The sequence below is a fragment of the Vulpes vulpes genome, chromosome 2 (genome assembly GCF_048418805.1).
Source record: "Vulpes vulpes isolate BD-2025 chromosome 2, VulVul3, whole genome shotgun sequence".
Taxonomy (NCBI): Eukaryota; Metazoa; Chordata; class Mammalia; order Carnivora; family Canidae; genus Vulpes; species Vulpes vulpes.
The window spans coordinates 48,744,833-48,758,911 of NC_132781.1; the positions used below are offsets into that span (position 1 = coordinate 48,744,833).

Consider the following 14,079-nt stretch of genomic DNA (forward strand, 5'->3'; position numbering starts at 1 on the left):
AAGATTTGCTTCTTGGCTGCTAGCTGGGGGTAGAGCTACCTTAGCACCCAGAGGTCAGTCTCTCCCAGAATCTACCTGCTCTCACCCCTTTTGGAGAGAGAGGGCCAAGACCCCATGGAGGGGGCCCCCTGCTGTGGCTGGATTCCCCTCTGTGCCCCACAGCTGCCCCTCCTTCCTTGCACCAGCCAGCAGGTGGCCCCCATCAGCTTTCGATCGCCCTCTAGAACCCACCCAGGACACCGCAGCTCCTGAACATTCATTTTATTCTGACGCAGATCAGAGGTGCCCCCGACATGCACCCCAGCAAGCGAGACCCTCGTACCATCCCTCAGCCACAGGTCCACCCACCGGTCGGGGTGCAGGGGTGCCGGCCTGGTGGAGCCCCTCCTCCCACCCTGTCTTGGCAGGCCGTCCCCCTCCTGCCTGACCCAGCACAGCGGGCACAGGCTCTCAGGAGCCAGAGCGGGGACCCCGGCCAGGCCTGTCATGGCTGCTTCTTGCAGGAACCTATGGACAGAGGAAGGGGTGGGGTCAGAGGTCACCACCGCTCCTCACCACCTCCCCTGAAGGCTATGGCCTCCTAGCCCCAGGCCCAGGTCCTGGCAGCTCTGTGGGGTGGGTGGCACTCACAGGACCCCAGCTGCTCCTCCAGGAAGGAGATCTGCTCACTCAAGGAGTCGATGCGGTCCAGCTGCTGGAAGGAGTGGGTCAGGAGGCTGCTGGGGTCTGGGAGCCCGTGCTCCAGGGCCCTAGAGGCCATGCTGTGCAGCGGGGCCAGGACCAACTGCAGCTTCTGTGGGCAGAAGGGGTCCTTGCTGTTGCACAGGCTCTTGGAGCCCTGAGGCCAGGAAGGGCTGTGCCCACCCCCAGACCCGGCTCCACGTTCGCGGCCCTGCATGTTGACCAGAGGGGCTTCTGTGCCGGGAGAACCAGGTGCTGGGCACAGATGGACACCACATTGTCCAGCTGGCAATGGTCCCCAAGGCCTGGGGCAAGGGGTCCCAGGGCCAGAGCTTCCAAGGAGTCATCAGGCCACAGGGACAAAGGTAGGGGTGGGCTGGACCCGACTTCAGGCTCTGTGCTGTCTGCAGGTGCACGGCCGAGCTCGGCCCCTCTTCTTTGCTACCCCTGCCCAGCCTGGGCTGTCAGTAGCCAGGATACCTCCTTCCTGGGGCTACCCTCACTGAACCCACAACCACCCTGAGGGTCTGATCCACACCAGGAGACAGCACAGGGCCTCACCTGTTCTAGCACATCCACCCTTGACCGCAGCCTCTGCACTTCCTCCTCTACTGCAGTGTCCACACCTGGGGAGATCCCAGCCCTGAGTCAGTCCCCACACCCCGTACCCCACACCTCAGGCTGGCTTCTTGCCTCCATGGGGAGGCCCCTCAGCCTCTGCTGAGTGTGGGGCGCAGCCCTGGCAATGGGAGACCAAGCCCCAGCTGCCAGGAGCCCCGCCCCATTATAGGCCGGCCGGAATGTCAGGGCGGCGGCCCTGCATGTCAGTGCACCCTGGGCAGGTACACCCACCCTGCCTACCCCTCGGTGCCAGAGTCCCTGCTGAGCTGTCCAAGCTGAGGTCCATGTCGCACTCTTGAGGCCAGGCTGCCGACAGCGCATTATTACTCACGGTACGAGTTTGAAGTGTCACAGCGCGTACCAAAAGTAATAATGTCCCGTCGCCAGCAGAGGCGTGGTGTCTCCCAGCTGCCGAGGCAGGGACACAGAGAAGACCCGGGGTAGGGGCTTTCTTCCACCCTCATGGCTGAGATGAGGCCCCCCCAGCGACCCTCCCCACAATGCCCCCAAGGAATCACCACCCATCTTTCCCCTGGGGGAAATGGCCTGTGGCCCCCGGCAGACCCCACTGCCCAGCACAGATCTACGGGGTGATGCCCCTCTGGCCCCCCTCCCAGGCACAGCAGCAAGGATTGGGAGGGGCAAGCGGGAAGTTTACCTGCTGTGGGGTTCGGGGCTACCCTTGGGGTCCCCCTCTCAGGCAGGCAGAGCACACCATCTGTGGATGGGTTGTGCCCTTCCCGACACTGACACCAGTAACTCCCGGCGGTGTTGATGCAGCACTGGGGACAGCTGCTCCCTCCAGCACTGCACTCGTCCACGTCTGCAGGAAGGCGGGTGCTGCTGAGCCCCCTCAACACCCGCCCATCAGGGGGCCACCCCAGGCACCCAGCGAGAGGCCACAGGGAGGACGGGAACCAGCCTCACCTGTCTGGCAGGTGTTGCCCTGCCATCCTGCAGGGCAGTGACAGCGGCCTGGCTGGACACAGCTCCCCCCATTCTGGCACGGTGGCTGGCATATTGCTGTTGAGGGGGAGGCCCATCACAAACTGAGGAGGGGTCCCCAGGGCCTTGCAGGGGTGGCAGCCAGGGGAGGGGTGCCATACGGTGAGGAGGCACTCCACTCAGGCAAAAGTGGCAGGTGCTCCACCCAGTGTCCAGAGGGTGGGATGGACTGCTGCCTCACCAGGTCTTGGGGGCCCTGGGGCAGCCTGCACCTCTCACCTGCTCCACAGGCCGTGGGGTGCCTGCTGGTTCTCTTCCAGCCAGGGCAGCAGGCATAGCGAGGCCGGGGGGAGGCCAGCCCAGGGCTGTGGCGGTAGGCTGTCCTATAGATGGTCCTGGGGGGCACGGGGGGGCAGCGAGTCACCGGAAGCACCAGCTGGTCTGCCCGGTGCGTACCCTACCTTCCCTCCCAGGGCACAGGAGTCCGTGGGTGCTGAGGGTGCTCCCGACCCCTCCCCTGAGCAGGTGGGGAGGAGACGTGTTCATAACCCGGGCTCCAACAGCCCCTTCTCGGCCAGCCCCTAGCTGGGCCCCACCCACCCTGCCCTCACCTGCTCGGCCAGTGGAGGGGACCCCACGGGAAGGTCTTTGAGAACCCCACAGAGAACAAAACATCTTTAAACCATATTTCCACAGCTCAGGACCGGAGGAGACATGCCCCCTCACACGGGCGGTTAGGCCATGGGAATGGCTGGGGTTGGGAGGGTGGGTTGTGGCACCAGGGTCTCCATCTGTGACTATCAGGGGCCTCTTGGGGAGAGGCTCCCACTGGAGCTCTGAGGCGGGTTTCTGGGGAGGCAGCCATCATCTCAAACATGTAAGAACTCGTAGCCAACACCCCAAAAGCAGGAGACAGGGAGGGCAAACCCTCCAAAGATGCGGGGAGCACAAGTGCACCCCGGTGAGGACGCCTGTAGTTACTAAGACCGCCCAGTGCAAAGCGGGTGTCAGCCTCTGCCATCTACTCACGTGGTCCTGGGGAGTCCCTGTGACTATGCTGGGCCCGGGCTCCCCACCTTGGGGCACACTGCCCTCCTGGGCCCCAGGTGGCCGAGTGGCAGGTGGGGAGGGGCACTCACCGGTAAGTGCTGCAGGCCCGGTGACCATCACAGGTGGTGAGGAAGGGCTGGTACACTCGCTGCACAAAAGACTCAGACTCAGGGCCCCTGGGAGCCCCGATGGCACACACCCTGCGGCTACAGAGCGGGGAGGCCAGCAAGTCAGTCCCACAGCTTCCAGCCCTGCGCCCAGACCCTCCCAGCCCCGCAACCAAGGGAGCCAAGAACCTGAGGAAGGGGCTTCCTGGCGCCACCACAGGAAAGACTCTCAGCAAGTGTGAAAACCACAGGACCAGCCCTGGCTCCCCGAGTCCTGGGGTTGCCCTGAGGGCAGCTGGCTGCCCACCCCCACCGCGGCAGCACCTTGAGGCCCGAGCCCCCCACGGCTCTGACTCACCCAGGCCGGAAGATGTGCTCAGTGCCACCCACTGTCAGCACCAGAAACCACAGCAGGAGCAGCTCCCTAGAGTCACACATGGCCCACGTCTGCAGGTGCAACGGCCTTCTCCTCCGGGTGGCCTGCAGCCAAAGGCATAGCCCCATAAACCCGTCTGCAGACCCCTCCTCACCCCATGCCTCTGGGGGAGGCTATTCCCTGGCCCAGTGTAGCCGCTCTGCTGGCACCGCCCCCTGAGGCCTCTGGGGGGGGCGGGGAAGCCCCCAAAGACAGAGGCAGTTCCCCCTCCTCCAACCTGCCTGCCCCTGCAGGTCACAAGCAGCCTGGAACCACAGAAGGGCCACGATGGCAGGAACAGAAGCACACCCCTGCCCCCCCCCCGACCCCCGCCTGGGGCCAGAGGCATCATCTGCAGCTCCTGCAAAGTTCACTTGAGGAGGTGGGGGCCCAGGAGAGCACCTGGACCAGCTCTCCCTGCCCTGGTTGGACATAGCACCCTTGTGTCCTGGCTGGGCAGTCCCCACATCAGTCTGCACATGGGTGGTGGTGGTGGGAACAGCCAGCCCAGGGCCTTGTCCTTCTGGCCTTCAGTGTCTTCATTTGCAACGGGGAGCCACGGGGGAGGCACGGGAGTGTATGAAGGGTGCAGGTGCTCCATATGAGGAGCCATATGGTCCCTCTCAGAGTGGGGCAGAGTCTGCAGGAGATGGAGTCACTCCTACGCTGGGGTCCCACCGGTCTGGTCCAGGGTTCCCAGGACAGTGTGGGGGGAAGGGGGATGACTGGAGCAGCCCTCCCCACATGCCAGTGGAGTCAAAGCCATCCCTCTGTCCTAGGGAAGGGGCACGGATGCCGGGGACCTGAGGAAGCATTCATTCCTCAGAATGTGAGAAAGCCCAGCCCAGAATTAATGGTCTGCGACGTGCCTGCCTGCCTGCCTGCCTACCTGCCGAGGGGCCTGTGTGGTGGGCTGGGGATAGGGGTCGGGGGTGCTGCCGTGCACACGCAAGGCTCCAGGCACCCCATCAGAGGCCCCCAAGGGGCTGACTTCCATCCAAGTGGGCAGCCCCTGGCCCTGCAGGGCATCCAGCAGGAAGGACACAGAGGATAGCTGGACTGCTGTGTGGCAGAAGGTAGAATCAGGGGAGGGTCGCCCTGTCTCTGGAACTCGGTTCCCTCAGATACCACTAGGGTCTCAGAGGCCCCTTGTCCAGCCCTGATAGCTGGCCCCATGAAGAGTGACCACCATGGGCACTAACTGAGCCTTCAGGCCTGCCAAGCCGAAGCCCAAGGGGAGGGTCCACACGGCCGGCCGGCAGTGGATCCTTTTACTTCATGGACCCGGGGAGGCGGGAGGCAGCTGGTGGGGGGGGAGTCCTCTGTGGACCCCCTGTTCTCTGTTGGTGGCCCAAGCAGCAAAGCCAAGGTGCCAGATCTTAGTTTGGGGACAATGGGGGTGCTTCTCAGCAGTTCGGGGCAGGGGCATGTCCTGTGGGTCAGGGTGCTCTGGGAGCAGGCCCAGGGGGAGCACACGACTAGGGGCACTCCTGGGGGTCTCAGCAAGAATTGAAACTACAGGAACAGGTGGCACAGGGCCCTGGAAGGTAGGGGTGGGTCCAGGGCCCTGGGTGGGGGAGGGGGAGCTGGGTAGGAGCATAGCAGGGCTCCACAGACCCTGTGCTTACCTGTGCTGGGTAAGGCCCAACTCTGCGAGGCCAACTGCCCCGCGGATACCACCCTAGCACCTCCCCTGCTCATGGAAAGCCGCTTACAAGGGGACCATGCTTTAAAACAGGAGAGACTCAATTTCTCAAGTCCTGCCCTCTGGGGCCACAGGAGGCCAATGGCGCTACCTCCCCAGTGCTGGCCTGGCAGTCTCATTTCCCTCTGCAGCCCAGCTGGGTGGGGGAGATACGGCCGGGGTGGGGGGTGCGGGTGGCCGCAGCGCCGCAGCTGAGAAGCAACTGTGTCCCCTCCTCCCTGAGGGTCAGCAGGAGCCCATCCTGCCACCTCCCTCCCCAGCCACCTGCCCGCGCTGCAAGCTCGCGGGGCCCACCCGGGAGGGCTGGCTCCGCAGAGGGAGGGGCCTGACTCTCCGCACCGCGGCGGCCCGGAGCAGGGGCGGGGGGTGGGGGTTGCTCTGGACCCTGGGAGGGCAGAAAGGCGGGTGACAGGAGGCGCGGGGGGGGGGGGGGCGGGGGGCGAAGCGTCCCCTCCGCCGCCGGCCCCAAGCCGCCCGTCCTCCTGCACGCCGGATCCCCGGGGGAGGGGGCGAGGATGGAGAGAGACACGGGGTCTGGGGCCGGCGAGGCCCCGGGCCAGGCCCTGCAGGTCGCTCAGGCCCCGGACGCGGGTGCGGGGCTGCGCTGCGCCCCCGGCCCCCACACCCCCAAGCGGCCCAGCTCGTAGCCTGGTGCCGGCAGGGGGCGCCCTTTCCCGGGGCCCCTGGGCCCATTCTCGGGACCGGGCGCAGGATCCGGGCAGAGCCGGGGGTCATGTTCCGGCGCGGCCCCCCGGCACGCCCGGCCCGCTCACCTCTCGGCTCCCCGCGGCCGCTCCGCGTCGCCCCCCAGCTCCGCGCGCGCCCCGGCTCCCGCCCTCCCCCGCCCCCGGCGCGCGGCGAGCAGACCCCGCCCCCCGCGCTCCCCGCGGTCCCCGCGCTCCCCGCGCCCCCCGGCCCGGCGCTCGCTGCCTCCGCACTCACCGCCCGAGCCGGGCGCGCACGCGCCGCCGCCGCCGCGGCGCCGAGGGGCCCCGGTCCCGCCCGCCGCCCCGCCCCGACCCCGCCCCGGGGGGGGGGCCGAGCTCCCCTCCACCCCGCCCGCCCCCATTGAGCAGATGGGGACACTGAGGCCGGCGGCGGACGGCGCCCCGCGGGCAGGCCCATGAGTAGCTCGAGTGCGCTGTCCCTCCCCAGCCGCTCCCAGGCCCCCAAGGCCACAGGAGACACAGGACCGAGGCCCCCAAGGCCACAGGGGACGCAAGACCGGGAGGTGGGTCAGGTGCCTTCAAGGCTGTGTGGGGAACGCGCTCTGGCGGGGGAGCTGGAGGGGGGGCGGGGGGGGCGGGGGGTCCCTAGACCTCCCAGGCTGAGCGCCAAACCGAGGATGGCCGTCACAACCGGGTGAGCAGCTCCCTAGGCGTCAGGGCCTGACCAAAGCTGGCCACTAGCTCACAGCCACACGTAGGATGGACGTAATGACCCCCAAGGCAGAGAGACCCCGTACTTACACCAGCTGGCACGGAGCGCTGTGGCTGGCAGAGCCTGCCAGGACCCTAGATACCCCACTAAGAGTCCCTCCCAACCAGTGTGCCAGGATGGGGCTCCACAGGACTCCTGCTGGGCACCCCCTTTGTTGAGGACAGCCAGGACCACCCTTAGGCCCTCAGGGAGTCCCACTCACCCTATGGTTATAGTGGGGGCCTCCCAGGCTCCAGCAGCCCCAAGTGGCAGCAGTGCCCACCAAGAGAGGTGGCTGGCACGCTGGAAGCAGGTGCAGGCCCCACCTAGGAGCTCTGGTGTGATTTGGGTCCTTCCATACCACCGTTATCACAGCCCTCATCATGTGGGAGGCGCAGGCCAGCCCCTCTGCAGCTTCTGCCCTGGAAGTGGAGCCTGGGCCCTGGTCTCCTAAGCGCATGTGTGTGGACAACACCCCCAGGCACAGCCAGACCCCCTGCCTCTGCCCAGAGCACCTGAAGCTTGCTGTGGGACTCACCTGCAGAGAGGAGCTCTGTCATCCCCTGGACGCCAGTGGCAGCTGCTCTTCTGAGTGGCAGGGGCCGCGTGTACCTCCTTTGTGCTGGGGTCTGCAGTTCGGAGGCATGTTGTGGGTTGGCGCACAGCCTTGGTCACCCTGATGTCTGGGCGCTGGGAAGGGGGCTAGGCTGTGTGCCCCAGTGGGGCCTCCACCTGCGTTTGGCCTAACAGATCTCCACCCCTATGATGGCCGAAGCCCAATGGGTCCAAGCTCTGCTTGTGGCTCACATTCTCGGCCTAGAGGCAGAGGCAGCCTTGCCCTGGGTCCCAGGAGATGGGGATGGACAGATTGCTGGGCATGAAGCTGAAAGACCTCAAAGCCCCAGGGTGAGGGTCCTTCATGGGCAAGGGGAGGGCCTCTTGCAGAGCTAGTAGCTCCAGGGTGTTGGGCTGGGGCCTACTTCGGTGCATGGAGCTATAGGAAGGGCCCCAGATGGCTGAACAGAAAGCCCCAGAATGAGGGGGCCCTGGAAGCTGCCAGCAGAGGGCAGCTGGGGGTGGGGGCTGTGGCTGGGACGCCTGTAATCGTAAAAGCAGGGTCCTATGACTGAAGGGCTTCAGGTCCTGGGCCCCACACCTGAGCGGGGCTGCCTCCCCGAGACCCAAGCAGTGAAGAATTAAGAGCCAGACCTAGGGGAGACCTTCCCCACCCAGTCCCTTGCCCCCATCCTGTCCCTGACCCTCTGAGTCCTGCAGCCTGGCTGGGTCCCTAGTCCTCACTGTGCTACTAACCCAGGCTAAGGCTCCATTTTCTGCTTCTTCATCTGAACCCCGGGGCTTCCCCACACAGACTACTGTGGCCCGAGAGGCCTCCATTGGGCTGGGGTCTTTGGGTGGGGACTCCGAAACTCTGGGCAGTGGGGGAGAGAAGGCACGGGCTCCCCTACAGTCTGTGGTGGGCCGGCCCTCTGCCTCAGGACCCCACCCATGTCCCTGAAGCCAGCCCAGCAGGAAGCGAGGGGCTCCTTCTGGTCCCATTGTCCAGGGCACCCAAGGAGCATGGCTCATCCTGGCTGCAGATTTGGCTTTGGGGCTCCGCTGCATGAGGCCAGAGCCCCCTGCCTCCTCTCCCAGATCCATGCCATGAGTGCTTGCCCTCCCTTGGGGATGGTCCTAGGACCCCCAGCTCTGACAGTAGAGCCAAGCCAACCTTAGGGGCTTCTCCAGGACAGCAGAGTCGGCCAGAAGGGTGTGTGAAGGGGAAGTCGCTGTGGCTGCTGGGCCCCCCAGGGCTAAGCATCCCAGCTGGGCAGGCCAGAGTCAGTCTAGACTGGGACACCTGCCGCAGGTGCCCTTGGCCAAGGGGCCTGAGTGTCCTCCGTGCAGTGGGAACGGCACCATTAGGGAGAAAAACGCGGTGGTGGCCAGAGGGCAGGATGCAGAGCTTCATGGGCACATGCCTGGCCAACAGGTGCTGCGGTCCACAGGTTGGCAGGAGCTAAGGGGCGCTCACCCTGCCCGGGCTGCTCCCTGCCCCCCCAAGGCAACCCCTACCATACCTGATCCTGCCCGGGCTTGGCCCTGGCCCCCATTGCTGTCTCCTCAGGCCAGAGGTGGATCCTCCCCCTGTCCGGCCGCCCCAAGGCGCCTGCAGAGGCCACCTGCCTGGCCTGACCACTGGAGCGTCCATCTGGGCTGTGTGGACAGCCGTCTCCGGGCAGGGAGGCTCCTCCCGGGGCGAGGAAGGGCGGCTTTTTATGCTCCATCCCGTGTAAATCAGGATTGGGATGGGCCCTTCCCGGCCGGACTTCCTGTGTGTGTTCCTCGCTGATAACAGGGAGCTGTCAGCGAACAAACAGGAGGCCCAGAGACGGGTGGGGGCCATCATGGGGGTGGCCTGCCCAAACTGTGGGCAGGGGTGGGGGAGCTGTCCCCTGGGACTTCAGCGTCTCACTGTGAGGCAGCCAGAGACCAGGCGCAGGCCTGGCTGGTGACCCTGGACCCTGCTGGCCTCGGTATGAGATGGAGGACGGGGCACTCTGGGAAGGCCCTGGGCCTGGCCACCTGGTGGCACCACGGCCACACTACTATAGCTCCACAGAAGGGACCATTTTTTCTGTGACCCTGGCCTCTCCCCCAGGGCATGTGCCTGCACCCCAGATGTGTATGGCACAGTGTGGGGATGTGGAGGGACCATGGCCCTGGGAGGGGGCACCCAGCCACAAGACACCTGGGGTTGGGCAAGGCGGGCTGGTGGTCAGAGGACAGCTGCATGTGTCCCTGGGGCCTAGAGTGGCTTGGTGGGGGTGGCAGGGAGGGGCAGTCACCTAGCAGACTCAGGCTTTCTCCAGGGAAGGGCTGCCTGATGGGGCCGTGAGTCCCCTGCTCCTGGAGACAGGCCAGCAGTGTCCTCTCTTGGGGGCAAAGCATGTGCACTGGCCCTCTTCCCTCCCTTGGCCTCTGCAGCCTGAGTGGTGCTAGGGGTGGGGTGGGGGAGTGCAGGGCCTCTGGGTGGCCACAGGGCCTGTGTCCGCAGTTTGGCCAGGTGGTTTACCCCCAGCCCCTGGATTGGTTCCTGGTTTCCTTGTTGAGGTGATGCCAGGGACCCCCAGGCCAGCTATCCGTTGCTGTGAGAGTGGGTGGGGGCCCGGGGGGAGTGGGGCAGCAGCTGAGGATACACCAGACCCCACAGGTGACCAAGAGTTCCAGATCAGGCAGGGCCACTCTAAACCCCTTCTGGTCGTCCTGGGGGTTTGAGCCCTGCTCTGGAGTCAGCCCCTGCCTGCCCCCCCCCCCAACCTGGAACACCCTCTGCTTGCCCTCACCTCCCTCCAGCCCCACCCAGCTGAACACCCCAGCCAAGAGGGAGGTGGGGGGCGGCTCGGATAGTCCAGGAATGCTGAGCGCAGGAGGGACCAGCGTCCTCCACGTCCCCACGGCTCAGGGAGGGTCTGCCATGGGTGCAGGGCTGGGGCAGGCAGGTGGAGCCCCTCGCCCGGCCTGTCCACCCACCCCCCGCCATCCCTTCCCCACAGCCCGCACTGGCTGAGTGTACTTGACAGAGTATAGGGTCCAAGCTGGGCGCTAACCCCTCTACCTGCCGCCCTCCGACCCACACCCAGAGATGGGCTCTGAGCCCCGGGTAGAAGAACCAGCACACCTCAGGGCTTTTGTGTACAGACAGAGAAACCGAGGCCCAGGAGAGGGAAGAGACTTGCCCCAGGGGAGCAGTGAGACAGAGACAGGCTGTGATGGCTCAGGACCAAGACAGCTGCTCTCCTTTCTCAGGGGAGCCTCCCTCAGGGGGCAACCCCCAGTTCTCAAACCCTCCCCCCCGGGGGGGTGAATATGGAAGTATAGCTAATGAGCCACATGTGTGGACAGTGAATGGCTCAGCCCTCTCTTCAAAGCTTGGGCACATTAGAGAACTTTCTGGAAAGATTCCCCAAAGCACAGAGGTGCAAGACAAACATGGGGAGAAGATGAAACGCCAGGCCTCCCCAGGCCCTGGGTGCCAGCCGGGGTGGGGCCCTGGCTCTGCCCACTGTCCACCGGCTCTGTGCCTCCCCCAGGAGTCCACACTTCCCTCCTGACCTGCCCCTTCCTAAATTGGGATCAGAACCAGTCTGAGGGAAGGAGGCCAGGGATCAGGGTGCCCAAGGAGCAGCCTCGCTCTGACTTGTCACACCCGGCCATGTTCTCCACTATCATCCCCCCACACCGGGGGCTTCAGGGGGGCTAGGGTCCATGGGACTCAGCTTCTCAGGGACTGTGGGGGGCAAGGGCAGGGGGTACAGGGGGAGAACAGAGATGGAGCTGACACCTGCTTGGACTCCAGGAGGTCCTGGGGGCCTAGAGAGGGATGAGGTGTGCTGTCCGCCCCACAGGCCCACCCCTAGGTGCTGAATGGGTGGAAGGGGCTCCACCTGGGGGGGGCCGGAACCACCCTCCCTCCAGCGGAGCAGCCCCTCCTCCCACCTCTGGTGGTGCCCATTTGGGGAACACACAGCCTGCCCGCAGGGAATCACCTGTGGGAGGAGTCAGTGCTGTGCGTCCCCTGAGGGCAGGACATCCCAGGCTGCGGAGAAATGGTTCTAGCTTTGCTTCCTGTTGCTGGAGGCTCTGGGCCTCAGTTTCCCCTTCTGCCCTCCACCCCAGTCAGTAGGGCAGGATGGTTGCAGCGGTCTCTCTGCCTGTCTGTGAATATTCTGAAGTGTGTTGGAAAGGGGTCTTGCTGCCTTACCTTCCCTGAGCGTTTGGCCAGGCGGCGGGGCACGGCGGAGATCGGCCAGGGCCTCCGGGGTCCTCCTGGGACCCTCTCAGGACCTCTCACCACTGAGCTTTTGGTCTCTGCAGCCCCAGGAGAGGGTAAACCAAGCCTCTCTCAGGGGCCGGCGCAGGCATGTCAGAGCAGGAGACAGAGGGGCACCGGGCGAGGCGCGCGCTGGGCTGCAGGAAGGAGCAAGCCAAGCCTGGAGCAGGGAAAGATGGGGCTTCCTGTCCACCCCCCAGCAGCCCTGGCCTCAGGATATGGCGGCTCTGTTGGCCACGGCGGGGTCCGGCTTCACACCAGATGTGCTGAGCCTTCACCAGGGATGCGCCTGGCCCAGTGACCTGTGCCTTGTGGGGGCTGGGTACCCCTGGGCTGGCTCAGCTGTGTAGACCTACGTTGAGTGAGGTCCCAGAGGGAAGTGGAGGTTTCTAGGGGGGCCCGGGGTCTGCAGTGCTCTGGCTTCCACCCCCTGCCCACCGCCCCCTGCTCGGCATGCCTGTTGGAAGCACCCTGTGCCAGGCTCCATACGTAGCACTCACAAGATAATGCAACTGTGGCCCACAGGGAAGATGCTTGTCCGGGGTCAGCCCTGGAAGCCCTGAGTGGGGAGTCCGGGGGGGGGCCCAAGCAGCGGGAGACCCTGGGGGGACGACCGGTCCTTCTCCTCACTGCCTCCTGGACCCCACTAACTGGAGACTGCCCAGCATTCATGACAACCTTCCTGCTGCTGGGGCACCGCCGCTCAGGCCAGAGGCCCAGGGCACGGACTCTGCCCCAGCTTTGGGTCCCCAGAACACGTCCCTCCTGCTGCTCCCCATTCTGGTCTAGGCCATCGTGCTCCCTGCCTGGGGGACCTCCTTCTCAGCCTACAGGGCACCCCTGACTGCACCTCAGTTCTTAGGGAGCTTTGCGAAGGGTGACCTCTGACTACGGGACACCTGAAGGCTTCCCATGCCCTCGGGACCACGTCTGACCCCTCACAGCTATGGCCTGAGCCTCCTTCCTGAGCACCAGCTCCATGGAGCCAAGAGGGACCCCATCTGCCTCACTGACATGGAGATAGAGCTGGCCCCTAGCTGGTGTGCCAAGGGCTGTGACAGGCCCCACGGGCCACTTGCCACCACCCTGCCCAGACAGGCACCCTGCCCAGAGGTGGCTTGCATGTGTGCGTTGCTGTGGACACATGCACGAAGGTGAGCGTGCATGGGAAACCGGCACCCCTCCAGGATATGCCCCCCATCCCAGCCTGGGGGCTCCCCTCCACTCTCGTGGCATTGTTCCACCTGCTTTGCTGCCATGGCAATGCACAGCGCCCCAGGGGTCTGGCCCCTCCCACTCCACTGCGTTTCTGTGGACGGTGAGCACTGCCATGTGGGTAGTGGCATGCACCTCCTCTGGGCAGCCCTACTCTACCGGGAGAAGGGAGCAGGGCACACGCACTGCTGGCTTTGGCTCTTCCCAGCCTGGCTGCTTGGGACACATCGGGTGCAGCCTTTTAGCATCTCTTGGGGGCCTGCACCGGGGACAGTCTCCGGGGAAATTGCTGGTCCCACGAGTCGCATGAAACCAGGGACCACCCAACAGGACCCCAGGTCACCCCATGAGGTCTGAGGTACTTGGGGTGCCTCATGCCCTTGTTGGCACTTGCTACTGCCTGTGTCTTATTTTGGCCATTCTGATATTTTGCTGTGGTATCGCTGTATCAGGATTTCTTGAATGTAGAAAGAAAGACTCATTTTATAGAGGAGACACCGGGTGGGGTGAGAGCCACTTGGGGGGCCAAGTGCTCCCAAGGGTGTCGAGCTCCAGCCTTCTGCTTGGCGTGTCCCCAGGGTGCTGCATCTGGGCAGTGGAGGGACAAGGGACCACCTGCTGCGGTGTGCACTTAGGGATCCCCCTGGGTTTCTTCTGCTGTGAGTGTGCATTGTGTCCTCGGCTACCAGCAGCCTCTGTGAAACATTCACCTCCTCAGTGCGGGGGCTGTGGGCCATGCTGGGGTTAAGCCCCCAGGATGGGCATCTGTGGCTGGACCAGGCAGGGAGAGCCTCTGCAGGGCCCAGGTGCCCCCCACCCACCCAGTGCTGCGGCCAGGCCCTGGAGGGTCGTGTTTGGGGTCCTTAGCCCCAAAGCCCGGGTTTGTCCCAGTGCTGGCCTCGTCTGGAACCCAAGCTTCCCCAGGCCGTGGAGGCCGCCCCCGGCCCGGGGGCTCCCTCTTTGGTGGGGGCTGAGGAAGAGGGGCTGGCCCTCCCCTCCTGGCTCCCTGGACGGAAGCCCCACTCATAGTTGGGCTGCAATTTGCCAAGCCTGGCGGATGGGGCGGCCATTAACGTGCAGGGGAAAAAAC

The 14,079-nt window shown here is 65.2% G+C and overlaps 1 protein-coding gene across 4 annotated transcripts; it reads right to left on the reverse strand.

The window, feature by feature from the left end:
* Nucleotides 1-246: 246 nt before the first annotated feature.
* Nucleotides 247-11,965, reverse strand: EGFL7 (EGF like domain multiple 7). 4 transcript variants are annotated; one of them, XM_072748060.1, is made up of 10 exons: nucleotides 11,706-11,965; nucleotides 7,482-7,572; nucleotides 3,763-3,884; nucleotides 3,387-3,503; nucleotides 2,527-2,642; nucleotides 2,230-2,325; nucleotides 1,961-2,125; nucleotides 1,243-1,307; nucleotides 631-793; nucleotides 247-507 (listed from the first exon to the last, which is right to left on the reverse strand). In XM_072748060.1, exons 3-10 carry the CDS (start codon nucleotides 3,840-3,842, stop codon nucleotides 485-487), a joined length of 825 nt encoding a protein of 274 aa, XP_072604161.1. In that variant the 5' UTR covers nucleotides 3,843-3,884; nucleotides 7,482-7,572; nucleotides 11,706-11,965; the 3' UTR covers nucleotides 247-484. The 4 variants fall into 4 exon arrangements, with proteins under 4 accessions (XP_072604161.1, XP_025837732.1, XP_072604162.1 ...); XM_025981947.2 differs by lacking the exon at nucleotides 11,706-11,965 and adding an exon at nucleotides 9,022-9,211; XM_072748061.1 differs by lacking the exons at nucleotides 7,482-7,572; nucleotides 11,706-11,965 and adding an exon at nucleotides 6,467-6,486.
* Between the last annotated feature and the right edge of the window lie 2,114 nt (nucleotides 11,966-14,079).

Excerpts from the sequence above, each read along its gene's own strand:
- EGFL7 (XM_072748060.1), bottom strand. The coding sequence starts at position 3,842 with ATGTGTGACTCTAGGGAGCTGCTCCTGCTGTGGTTTCTGGTGCTGACA. Across the intron at positions 794-1,242 it reads GGGTGGATGTGCTAGAACAG|AAGCTGCAGTTGGTCCTGGC; the intron begins GTGAGGCCCTGT and ends TTCTGCCCACAG. Across the intron at positions 508-630 it reads GGAGGAGCAGCTGGGGTCCT|GTTCCTGCAAGAAGCAGCCA; the intron begins GTGAGTGCCACC and ends CTCTGTCCATAG.